The 12777-nt window shown below is 51.9% G+C and overlaps 1 protein-coding gene across 2 annotated transcripts in view; it reads left to right on the top strand.

The window, feature by feature from the left end:
* Positions 1-822: 822 nt before the first annotated feature.
* Positions 823-12777, top strand: part of ASTN2 (astrotactin 2) — a 312197-nt gene continuing 300242 nt past the window's right edge. Inside the window, exon 1 of one of the 2 annotated variants that reach the window (XM_071817431.1) lies at positions 823-1224. In XM_071817431.1, the coding sequence (XP_071673532.1) occupies positions 897-1224 (328 nt within the window). In that variant the 5' untranslated portion in view covers positions 823-896. The remainder of the gene's footprint in view (positions 1225-12777) is intronic. The other variant, XM_065853591.2, reaches the window with a different exon arrangement.

The following is a 12777-nucleotide window of genomic DNA, read 5'->3' as shown; positions in this document are numbered from 1 at the left end:
CATCATTCCAGCTTCCTTGCTGGAAGAGCCAGCTGTCTGTCTTGTGGCTCAAGGCAGAGCGTGAGCCAAAACCACAGCAATGGAACTCACCTGGTTTGTCTTCAGACACAAACTCCAGCCCTCGGGTGACACCAGGACATCCGTGGGGCGGACGGATGTAGGAATCTGTGATCAGACCTCGGCATCATTTCATTCCTCTGGTTCCCATTTAAACACTGGCTCTTAAAGACCAGATCAAAAATCTTTGCCAGAAGCCACCAGTTTGTCTCCTCTAGGCTTGTCATTGCAAGCCGTTTTCATGTGCCCTGCATGCTGGAGATGTTTATTCACTTATAAATGGCTAATAACTAGTAAAAGCTCACGGGAAGCACATATCTGTGCTATTGCACCCTGGCACTTGCCCAAAAGCAAGGAGTAGGCTGCAGGTACGCGTGGCGATGCGAGGGGGGAGGTGTGCACGGGAAACCTGGATTTTGTTAATTAGGAAGAGGTGAGGTGCCCAGGTGGGAGCAATGTAGCAGCAGGAGAGCGCCGGCGGGTGGAAGGGGCCGATGGACGGGGCCAAACCGAGCCGGACGGCGGGGAAGCGCCGGGGCCACAGGTACCGCGGAGCCGGGGGAGGTAACGGCGTCAAAGTGCCGGGGCAAGAGCCGGGTAGAGCGGGGCGGGTTCCACCGGGGGCGCTGCCCGGCCGCTCCTCCCGCAACCCACGGGCAGGGTCCGTCGGCCGCCGGGGAGCGGCAGAGGGTCCCCGGAACCGCGATTCGGCGGCGAGGGGGCGGCGGCGGGGCGGGCCGGGAGGCGGAGCCGGGCGGTGGCGGCGGCAGCGGGCTGGGGCGGCTCAGTGCTCCCGGCTCCGCTCGCCTCGGCTCTCCTGCGCCTGGCTCCGGCCCGGCATGGCCGCCCCGCCGCGCCGCCGCCTCCTCTCCGCCGCGCCGCCGTCCCCGCTGCTGCTGCTGCTGCTGCCGCCGGTGATGTTGGGCGGCGGGCCCAGTGCGGCGGCGGCGTCGCGGGAGCCCCCCGGTCCCTGCCGCGTGAAAACGGTCACGGTGTCCACGCTGCCGGTGCTCCGCGAGAACGACATCAGCTGGAGCGGCGCCCCGCCGCCCGCCGCCGCTGCCTCCGCCGACTCCCGCTTGCTGCTCTTCGTCCGCAGCGAGCTGCCCGGCCGCGTCGCCGTGCAGGACGACCTGGACAACACCGAGCTGCCCTTCTTCACCCTCGGTAGGAGCCCGCAGCGCATCCCCCGCCGCGTCCCGTCCCGCCGGTACCCCCCACCCCAGCCCGCACCTCCCGGGGTCGCGGAGCAGCCCGGTGCGGGTTGTCTCGCTGCTGCGCCGGGATATTTGTTCACCCGCCACCCCCATATCATGGACAGTCGGGTTGTGTTTGGAGCTTTCTAACGCTGCCCTTGCTGCACCCTGTATTTTTTTTTTTTTTGGGGGGGGGGGACGGATTTTTTAGCAGGGCCTGAGGGCTCCTGCTTTTTAAAATCCCTGGGAGTAAAGCGTCTCCGCTCAGGTTATAAAGTGATGGGTGCTGCTTCTTGTGCTCCAACTTAAAGGCTTCGCCCTGGAGGAGGAACCGCTGAGCCTGGGAGAACGGGAGAGGCTGTTTTCCTAACAAGAGCCTAATTTTATAAATGCTTCGTCTTAATTCTTGAAGCTTGCTCTTGCTTCACACGCAACTCCAGTGCCTGGGTCTGTGGCGAACGCCTGCAGACTTTCCTCCTGTCTCAGCTTTTGTGGGGAGGGGGATGGGACTAGAAATAATTCTGTTGTCGTGCTTTCATCTTGATGCCGGATGCTGTTGTCACAGATGGGGTGCCCGAGCTGCCTCTTGTCACTTTTATCCTTTTCGTGTGCCTTAATCAGCCTGGGGATCCTCCAAGGGAACTGTTGAGGATGCCGTATGGACAGTGTGGTATTCACTCTGCCAGGTCATCGAAGGTTTTTTGTTGATCTTTATCTACTAGCTTGCTTGCTTTTTGGTGTCTCAACCAAGGATAATTCAAGTACCTGCTTAACTTTGGGTCTGAGATACTGCTTGGCACCGTGGGGTTGTGATTTCCAGCACGTTGCCCTGTGTGCATCAGGCATGTTGTGGTGTCCTCAGGGACCCGGTGGACATCTACCGCAATTCCCTTCCCAGACCTTGTGGAAGTGATTGCCGTTCACTGGGTGCGATGTGTCAGGGGAGGAAAATGACTGATTGTGTCTCCCGGTCCTGTCATTTTACCTTCTGTGAGGCTTCTGTGTAGCAAGAAAGTGTAATAAATAAGTTGATGGTACTTCTTGAGCCTCTTGGGTTCTGGCTTTGCAGTGTGGCTTCCTTAGACACGGTTGGTCAACCACAAAAATCCCAAACAAAGCAGATACTCTATTTCAAGTAATAAAAGTGAAAAATCAAAGGCTCGATGCAGTAGGAATGACATTTACCTTACAGTGATTAAAAGTAACAAGAAGTTTCATGGTTCACCGAGCTGAATTTTCAGATTGGAGTATAGTTTCTTCAGGGACTGGGTGTGAATTGCACACTGATCTAAATATATCAGAAGGCAAAGAAACCCCTCTGTGTGTAGCTTAGGTAATAGCTCAAGTTGCAGGAGAGAAATTTGTCTTGATAGATCAGAGACATGATCTTGTATAGTAAATCCTATTTCTGTGAGTGACTGCCAGTAAAGAGACCATGTCTTGGGTCTGAGCAATTCTCTTTTGCTTTCCTGGTATATTGGTTATGTGTCTACTCTTCAATATGTAGTACATTCTGTGCAAAGCTGTGTTTTTGTTGATGCCCCTTCACAGCCAAAAGACCCCCAGACGTCCCCTCCTTTTCCCCTGAACCCGCAGGCATCAAGTGGATCAGAAGATAAATGGGAGCTTTGCCCATGGTGGGATGGCTTCATCACCGTCCTGAGATTAATCAGCACGTTACCTCCAGAGAAGGTAAAACACTTGTCCTTCCCCAAGGTCTAGCTCATGAATTGCTGTGGATGCTCTGATATTTCAAATTTGTTGCATTTCTTCCCGTCTCCTGGTGTGGCAACTGAGTCTCACTCACAGTTAACTCTTTTCTGGGTGAGTGCTGTAGAGGATTTCTGCCGGCTTGTTTTTCTAGTACAGGAAGTAAGGCTGGAGTTTTCTATTGTGTGTTTTTCCCCACTGCCTCATTTTCTGAGTTCATCGGTGACTGGGAACCTGGGAGCTGCTGCTGCCTCGTAATGGGCTCTTGGAGGTGAAAATCACATTACACGTGGGAGGTCAGGCGAATGGCTTTGCTGTGATTTGAGGGCAGGGATTGCTTTAAACAGTGGCTTCTCTTTGCCAAAACCTTTGATAGCCCTTATTGTTAGCTGATTTCTGATGCTTATGTGTACTTATGTGTGTTGCTGAATATGTTTTTAGTGGCTGTTTGGGCCTGAGTTTAGGAAGACACGTTAAGAGCTGATATTCTGCTGATTGCAAATGTCTTGAAGGCTCCTAAATGTCTTGGAGTCGAGGCTCTTGCTGCTGGCAGACTGCTTTCTGGCCTCGTGGGGGTAAGGATGTGGTAGGAAGACCTCCTAAAACACACAGCTTGGGACAGCCGCCCTGACTGACATCCTGGAGGGACTTTGGGGAGAGAGAAAAAAGACAAAGAACCCAACACAATGAAACAAAAACCCCCAAACAAACAAACAAAATCCCCAAAACCCAAACAAACAAAAAAACCCGCAAACCATAAAGCAGGCAGAGCGGAATCCTGGCGCTAATACTACAGTCTCTGAAGTGAAATAAGTTGAGAATAAATTGAGGCCACCCTGTTCTTCAGGGCTCAAAAGTCTTTCCAGACCAGGAAGCACAAAATAAAACATTGCCTTGCTTATTGCCTTGCTTGGCGGCGATGCGTTTGTTTAAGCCTGTGTTTAAGCAGGCAATCTGTAGTCCTGGGTCTGCTCAGCAGCTCCCAGCTTAATAAGTCTCCTGGCACTGGAGTGGTTCCTGTGCCTCTCAGCGCTCCTTTGCATTAAAGGAGGGTGGGGAATCTGTAGCTAAAGGCTGGCAGGTGTCAGAGCCTTGTCTGCACCGGTGGGAAACTTAGAGTCATCAAATTGCTAAGGCTGGAAAAGACCTTTGAGATCATAGAGTCCAGCTGTAAACTTAACACTGCAAAGTCCACCACTAAACCATGTAAAAGCACCTCATCTTCTGCCGGGCTTAAGGGCTGACCAAGTTAAAATGGGCTGAGGAGAGAGATGCTCTGAGTCGGTGGCTGGTACAAAGTGCTTGCAGTGCTGTGTGTCAGTTTTCTTTACAGGATTCCTCCTTCAAGGGAGAAAGACAACTTTTTCTGTTCCCTGACAATATGAGGTTTTATTTCCTTAGTCTAAGTGCCTAAAGCGAGAGTTTCCAGGGTTGCATCCCTGCCTGCCGGGAGCCGGCTCTGCAGTGGGTACAGACTGCACGCAGCCTCCGGCAAGCAGGAGAGGAGCCCGGGAGGGAATGGTTTCATCTTCTCCCAACAGAGGTAGAAAACTTAGTTTCCCTGTTGCATCCTTTCCAGGCTGCAGCAGGGGACCTGCCGCTGAAACGCCAGTCGGCAGCTCTGGTTTGCTCTTTTCCACTTCTTCAGCGGGGTCTCTGAGTTTCTATATTTCCTATACCTCGGTTCATTTTTTTTCTCTCTTGTGTTGTAGACAAGAAGGATGTTTCCCCCCCTACTCCTCAGTTACATTACTATAAAATTACCCAGCAAAGCACAGTGGTGGCAGGAAATGACAAATGTAACTTTGCCACCAATGCATTATGAATTGCTGTGCGTCCCCTTTCCTGAAAAAGCATCCTGCCCTTTCCTTAACCTTGGATACAACTGATGCTTTGCGGTATTTTTTTCCCCCCCTCTAATTCTTCTAGTGTTTCGCTGGCAAATGGTGCAGCCTATCATTGACTTTATTCTTGTACAATGAGGTCTCTCTAAGGTATGTATCTTGATTTAGTCAGCAGCCATGTGCTCTGTACAATAGCTGCTCCACAAGCAGTGTAGCCTGCTTGAAGTGCAATTCAGGGAATGAAGCAGTTAGCTTCCGAGCTAATTTAGATGAGCTCTGTCTATGTGTGTGCAGATATATATAGAGAGAGAGGAAAGAGGCAGACAAATTTTCACCAGTGCTCTTACCCAGTAGTGGCTTATGTAAGAACAGTTTACTACACGCTTCTCATAAGTGGCTTTAATGGATGCTGTTTGACGGGTGTCTGCAGCTCTACTAGCTACTTTGTTTCGGTGGTTGTCAGAAAAGTTGCTCGTGCATCTACTTTACCGGTGTCCCACCATGGCCCCTGTGTGTGATGGGTGACTGTCCCCTCCTAATCAAAGCTGTGTAGCTCCTCCACCTCCTCAGCTGTTTGGTGCCTCTCTTCTTTCTCAACTTTTCCTGATGCTGTCTTCTAACTTGAACACCACCTCTTTAGGGTAAGAACGCATTGAAATAAGGGATGGTTCTTAGTTCCCTGCAGATTGTTTGAATTTACTGCTTTTTCTGCAAATACATGAACAGGGTTTTGCCACCCTTGCTTTTGCCAACAGCTCCTGTTTTTGCAGAGTGAGGTGGTGAAGCTGGGGAGGTTGCCTGGGGAGCACCGGCAGGACTGAAGCTTTTCAGTGCTGCTGTTGAGAAGCACCGTTCTCTGCTTTGAGTTGGGCTGTGAGATCTGGAGCAGCATCATGTGGGTGCCCAGAATGAGACCCTGCTCATCAGGGCACGGTTTCTAAGAACTGGGTTGTCTGTGTAGAGAGAAGCCGATGAGCAAAGTTTGGTTTCGACACCTCCCTTTTCTGTTAACTCCCTACCACAAGACTTGAACTGTGCTGTGGGTCTGGCCAGAGGTTTGGTTAATCAAGGTGATCCAAGGCGTAAAGAGTCAGATCTTCCATGAGGCAAGTGGAAGGAGCCAAAAATCCCCAACAAGGTGATACAGTGAAGATGAGATGTGGTGTTGGGCTCTTTGTGATGAGGAGCGGGGGAATGTAGACCCAAGAGCAGGGGCTGTTCCCTCCCGCTTCATGCTCACCCTGTGGTCTGGTGATGGGGGCCACAGGGAAGAACAAAAACCTTCTGATAACATTTTCCTTCCCTTTTTGTATGAAGCCATATGATTATTGAAGTTTTCCAGGCTGTTGGGTTTTTGTAATTGGAAAGGGAAGGAGGCAGAGCCTGGCTGGGGTTGGGGTTGTGCCGAAGATGTGGGTCCTGAGCTCGAGATCTGCCCGCTGTGGTGGCAGGAGAGGTGAGCTCTGTAGCACCCGGAAAGGCAGGAGGCACAAAATACCCATGAAAATGGGTCAGTCCTCAAATGACCGCGTCCCCCTGCAAAGGCAAGTTTGAACATGGCTTGTCCAGCACTGTGGGATGTGGACTTGCAGGGATTTTGCTTCATATCAGGTATTTTCTGGGGTGAAAATCTCAGTTAAAACCGGCAGTCTGTGAGTGAGTGTGGCAGGCTGTGCTCAGGGAGTTGCTGCTTTCCAAGAGTACCTGCGTTGACCAGCTAGTGGCAACAGAAGATTAGCTATGGAGAGAGGAGCCGCTCGCTGCAGCTGAGCTGTCGGCTGGAGTGAGGGCTGGAGTGACTAAGGAGGCTGGCGGCTGCGGATCCCCCCTGCTCCCCTCTTCTTCCCATGTGATGGCAGCGGTGTTTCCATGATGCTGGTGTGCCAGACACCTTTATAGCTCTTCTGTTGGAGGAAAAAAACGTACTTTTCTTCAGAATTAAGTGGGGAGCTTGCATTTTTCTATTGGGGCTGGGGCGGTGAGTGACCTTTGAGTGCCACCACGCAGATAGATGTTATCTCCAAAACTTGCAGCCTTTTCCTTTCTAAGCCCTAAAAGTGTAAACCCTGGCTGTGTGATGGACAAGCCTTGGTACTGCCTCGGTGATACGGTGCTGGTGTGCAGTGTTGACTGGCTGTGAAACCACGCTGAGCCCGCGGGCTTTCCTGGTGTAACAGGAGTTCAGGCACAGGACTGGCTGGGACAGGAGGAGAACAGATTGATGCCACTTGTGGGAATGATGAGGGATTGATCTTATGCTACCTCGACACATATGTTAGCAGGTGCAGGTGGCTTGAGAAACACCTACCATCGCACCAAAATGCTTTGTAGAGTGTGGGGGTAGGCTGGGTTTGGAAAGGAGAGATGAAGAAAATAGAAATGCTGTGATTTACGCCTTTTGTCATCTGTAATACCCACAGTACGGCTTGTGTTGGGACCGTCCTCCTGTGGTTGCAACCATCTAAAATGGGGAATGAGGAGCTTTAGCCAGTCTTCCCTTGCTGCTCCGCAGTCCTACTCTGGTGGGGTCAGTGCTGGCATCGAGCAGAGATGATTCTTGCTTGTAACCAGCTTAAGAAATGGTGCCATTTAAAAGAATTGAATGCTTGTGCTGCTGCTCGGGTCTCAGCTAATGTGGTTAAGGTTTCCAGTGTCCAGACAGTATGGAGACACTTAATGGTATTGAAGAAGGAGGATGGCATGTGGAGGGGATGAGCAGCGATCTTGGCTGCCTGCATCTGCACTGGCTGGGTGAGGCTGTCAGGGTGTCCCTTGGGAAGGAGACAGCTGGGGGAAAAAAATCACAGAATAAATGATTTTGGCCTATCAGTCCCTTTGGGCATCTTCCCCGTATGGCGTGCAAGAAGCACTACATCCAGCATACTTATCCCGCTGCCATCGGGGAGGAGGGAGGGATTCCTTGCAGGAGGAGGTTGGGCTGCAACTGCCTGCGAGAAGATGGGGCAGATAAGATTTGGAGCCAGGGCTGTGGCCTTGGGCAGAGGCGACTGGTGGGGAGGAAGACAGACTTACGAGTTCCCCTCTGTTTCTCATTATCTGCTCCCTACCAGTCTTGCACCTCTCCCTCTGTGCTTCCACCTCTCCCATCTCCGTGCAAGACAAAGTCTGTGTGAAACCGCCACTGGCTTTGAAAGCAGCAGCAAAAGGGGAGAAATTTTCCATTAGCAGCATCAGCAGTAAAAGAGATTTTTTTTCCCAGTCACCTGGTAACTGCTGTATTTAGGAAGATTACTGAGCTGATGGTGTTGCTCCCAGGCATGTGCACGGGAGTGATCCTGTGCAGAGGGGAGCTGGGGCTGGCGTGCGCAGGGAGGTGGGGTGGTGGAGGTTAGTTGTGCATCGCTCTGCAGGGAGAAGGGGCCCGCTGGGCCCAGCACCTCCTGTGCACCCTTGTCTGCTCTTACAGTGCATGAAAATGAAATGGAAATTGCATTGCCAACTGCACTGCTGAGCTGCAGTGGGGGAGTGGAGTGTGGTTCTCTGGGGCAGAGGGGGTCACAGAATCATTTTGGTTGGAAAAGATCGAGTCCAACCATTAACCTAACTCTAGCACTAAACCGTGGGCCTAAGAACCTCATCTCTGCCCCTTTTGAACCCCTCCAGGGATGGTGACTCAACCACTTCCCTGGGCAGCCTGTTCCAATGCCCAACAACGCTTTCTGGGAAGAAATTTGGGACATGCTGGTGGTTTTCATGCCCAATACCTTTCTTTCTCTGGGTCTGATGAGATATGTATACGGAGGGGCTCTACCCTGGCAGCAAAGACCCAATGGACTAACTGGGAATGTGAAACCTCCCTTCCAAAAGCCAGTGGCCCCAGGACTGCAGAACTGGGGTGCGGGGAGACCTCAGGTTTGCCCGCAGCCCTGCTGCTGGCTCACACTCCTTGTTCCTTCACCTCTAATGTCTTGGGAAATCTGGACAGAGAGAGGTGCCCAGGAGCAGTGAGGTATTGGGAAGGTGATCCAAAAAGTGGACGCACATTCCACTCCCTCTCTTCTATGCCATCCAAACTGGGCAGCCCATGATCAGGCTGTGTCCACAGACTCATTTGTAGCAATTCAAGCATCAATTAGACTTCCAAAAAACATAGAAACCATTTCCTTCCTCCCCTCTCAGGGACAGGCAGCAGTTTGAGCCAAAGCAGCATGCTGGGCTTTACCTCCCTGTGCCTGGGGCTTTGCTGGTCCAGGCTCTGGTGTGGTCTGGTATCCCCCAGCCCCATGGCCACCCACTGAATGCAGCAAATGTCTCCCATCATTTTCTGGAGGAGGTGCTTGACATGGGCATCGTGGGGTCCCCAAGAGATGCCAGCATTGGGTACCAGTCCATTAAGGTGGGCTCAACACACAGGAGCCTCCTGGCCCGTTCTGGGGGTGGCCTTTGGGACAGGAGGCTCTGTGGTAGGTCCAGCTGAAGAGGAGGGATGCTGTCGAGTTGCCAGTCACAGCAGTGGCATTTTGGGGACCCGACAGGTGCGTTTGTGAGTGAGATGTCTTGCAGTGATGATGTTGGCCTTAACTGTGCAGGCAGGTCCTTGCTGTGGCTGGAAGGGCACCGACTGCTCCATCTCCTGTGTTCACATCAGGTGCTTCAGCATTTTTCATCCCCTGCAGAGCAGAGGGACAGCTGGAGGGGCATATTTGTCACCCAAAGAGCCCCTGGGCTTCAGCTGAACTTTTGTGTTCTACCAATAAAACCGTGCTAGGAAACGTGTGCTGTAACAAAACCCATGGATATAATACATCCGTATCATACTGTACCTTTCATCTTGAAGGATTCCCGAGGAGCTTTACAAACTCGCTGTGCCGCAGCCTGCCGGGGTGACTGAATGCTCTCGGGAACGCTGAGGTCTAATCTCTGCGGTAGCGCGTCCCCCTCGCAGGGGGAACTTTATCAAGTCTGATCTCGGACTAACACCGCGCCGGGTGTTTTCCTCTAAGCCTGAGTTTCTCAGGAGAAAAAGTAAAACCATGTAGCTGTTTGTTATGCAAAAACGGGAAAGAAATATCTTCCTGGGGCAGTAGGTGTGGGTGGGAATTACTTGAGAGCAGCTTCAACAGCTTTGGATATTGGTAGAAAAAGCGTTTGCAGGGTAACGTGCCCTCTGTGCAGCCCCAAGAAAGGGGGTAATAAAGTTTGAGCGCTTGAAAAATTGCTTCTGGGCATAAGTAGAGTGGCAAAGTTGAGCTGATGGGCACAGGGGCTGCTGCCAGGGCAGGCTGTACATGTCTGCCTGAAATACTTGGTGTGCATGTCTTTTGTCACCCAGTGTCCCCGTCTGCCACCACAGAGACAGTCCCTGAGCCAGATGATGTCATGTCCATGTCCTGCATCCTTTGGCAGCATCTGGGCTGCTGGTGGTCCCACCGCCCGCAGGGTGGGCGCAGGGAAGGGCGATGCAGCCTCAGGCACCCAGGATGGTCACCAGCTCCAATTTGGTTTATTTTCATCTGCTCCTGGCTTCCCTGGAGCTGTGGGGGTGGTGGGAGGCGCCTGAAGCTGCTACTGAGGGTGGCAGAGCCTGAAAATCAAAACTGAAAGTGGGAGAAGGGGCACTAAATAAAGCCGTCGTCAGAGGCATATGCTTGGAAAGCAGAGGTTAGCTGGAGTCTATTTTTGTTTGGAGTGGTACATGCTCAGCATGTTTTGTTTAGCGGTTTGTTTATGGGATGTATTTTCCCATCCTGTGTAGCTCCTCAAATGTGTGCTATAAACAAACAGTAAAATGAAAAGCAGCCTGTACGTGTTCCCATTAAATGCATCCAGGAGATCCAGGGTGTGTGGTGTGTACAGGGCTGAGGTGCCTGCCAGCCTTGGGTCCTCGATTAAAGAGCGGACAACACACCAGCAAGGGAGGTTATTTTGTCATGTTTGAGTGTGGGAATTACTGTGGGTGCCCTGGAATGGAGCAGGGACACTCAAAAGCATCTTCATCCATTTGTTCTTGAATTGCAAGCTCCAAACCTTCTTGTGCCCATACCCGAGGAGCGCAGGTGGTGTCACCTGCAGCTCCTTTAGCTTTGCCTCCTTCCCTGGAACCCATTGAGATTGTTCCTCAGGCCACCAGAAATGGGACGCGGTGTTGCCAGTGTAGTTCATGGATCCTGGACATTAAGAGCCTTCAATATCGATTGAATTTCAAAAAGGCAATAGAGGTTTGTGGTTGTTTTTACTGTTGTTGTTGCAGTTGCATGCCTTGTATTGGATCAACAACCATGTGTTTCTTGCTTTAATCTTTCTGAGTGCGATCAGAGGGGCAGAAGTGTATTTAATTAAGTAGCAACAGCCTTGCCTTTTAACACAATTCAAGAAACTGGAGCTGCTTGAAGACACAAACTCCATTACATCGCTTTGCATCTTGTCACAACCCAGTGCTTGCTGTTCCCTCCTCTTCTGTTCTTCGCTCTCCCCAGACAAGCAGCACCGTTGTCCTTACTGTGTTCCTGGCTTCTGCTGTGTCGGAGGAGGAAATCCATGATCCGGTGGGATGGCAGCTGGGAGGGAGGTCGGGGACGCTGCCTGTAGGGGCTGCTCGTCGCCAGCTTGGGGTCTCACCGGAGCAGCAGTTTGCACGACAGACACGCTGCTGCTCCTCCTTGTACTCAATTTTATTCTGCTTTTGTAGCAGCTGCCTTTGCCGCTTAACCGACAAGCTGCTCCTTAACGTACCGTGGCCCAGCGGCGTGTTAGAACAGGGATGCGAGCTGGGATTTGGGATGCAAGCTCTGCGAGGTATGGGGATGCTGCTGGACTCTGCTTTGCTCCCCGGAATCATGTTTGCTGCCCAAAATTGTGTGTGCCGAGGGAGGTTTTCTCTGTTGCCTAGGCTCATTGTAAAGGCTCTTGTAAAACCTTTTCCCTCCGTGCTGATGAAGGGTTTTACAGTGTGTTGCAATGAGCCACTTAAACGCAAAACAGGAGGAAAAAATCCTGTTTGCAGCACTCCTCCCAGCTGAGCCGGCGTGGCGGCGCTGGGGTGAGATACAGGGTGTTTGCAGGGGATGCTGAAGGAAGGTTGAGCCTCATGAGAGCCTTCCCTTTGCAGAACAACATGTCTGTGTTTCTCCTATGGCCTTTCCCAGCTGCATTGCCTCCCCAAAACCATGTTACCCGCTGCTCATTAGGCTTCTCTGCCAGTTTGGGATGTGCCCAGAGTCATGTAAACTGAATATTTTTGTAGACCTTGGTCTCCAAAGCCTCTTTTCTGCAGGAACAGTGCGGATTTGTTCGCGGATACCTGGCCCACATCTGAAGCAGGTCTGTGGTCACCTCCTTGGGAAGTGTGTCCCAAATGTCCCCATGTCCCTCTCTGCAGGGAGCTGGTGTGGGACAGCATCCCCCCTGCTACTGGAAGGGTTTGGGCTGTGAAGGAAGGTGACATTTTTGCCGTGACTCAAAAGGTGAGGGTGTTCTGTGGATGTGGGGCTGCATTTTTTAATCACTGCTTGTTTTCTCTACAAAACTCCTCCAAAGACACCTAAGGGCAAACCAGCAGGTGTTAATATTCTTCTCCCTTTGCTGTTGTTGAGTGGGGGAAGAATTTAGAATCAAGAAAAGCTGTTACTTGAAGACGATGCTTCTCGCCTCGGCTGTGGCAGCTGGAGGGCAGGTGAGACCTGGGTGAGAGGAGAGATGCTCTGGACCTGGCTGGGGAACAAGCTGCAGCTTTAATTTGGCCGGTAATGGCTGTGTAGCGTTTCCCCAGTCTTCTCCACGCTCTTGTTCTTCCAACTCAGTGCAAATATTTGCAGCAGTTAGGGAGCTGCTCGGGGAGATTTTTATTCCTGGCATGAACTGAGTTAAAGGGAAAGGTTTGGCCAGGAGAATGGTCTCACGATGGGCACTGAGATCCACCAGCAGCCTCTGCAGTGGCCAGCTGAGGGTGAGGATCAGGTCACGGGTCCCTGGAGCATCCCGTGGAGGTTCGCTCCTGCAGGATGCTTGGT

The sequence above is a fragment of the Patagioenas fasciata genome, chromosome 20 (genome assembly GCF_037038585.1).
Source record: "Patagioenas fasciata isolate bPatFas1 chromosome 20, bPatFas1.hap1, whole genome shotgun sequence".
Taxonomy (NCBI): domain Eukaryota; kingdom Metazoa; phylum Chordata; class Aves; order Columbiformes; family Columbidae; genus Patagioenas; species Patagioenas fasciata.
Note: the sequence above shows the minus strand (reverse complement) of the source record. Positions and strands in the feature narration are given on the sequence as shown.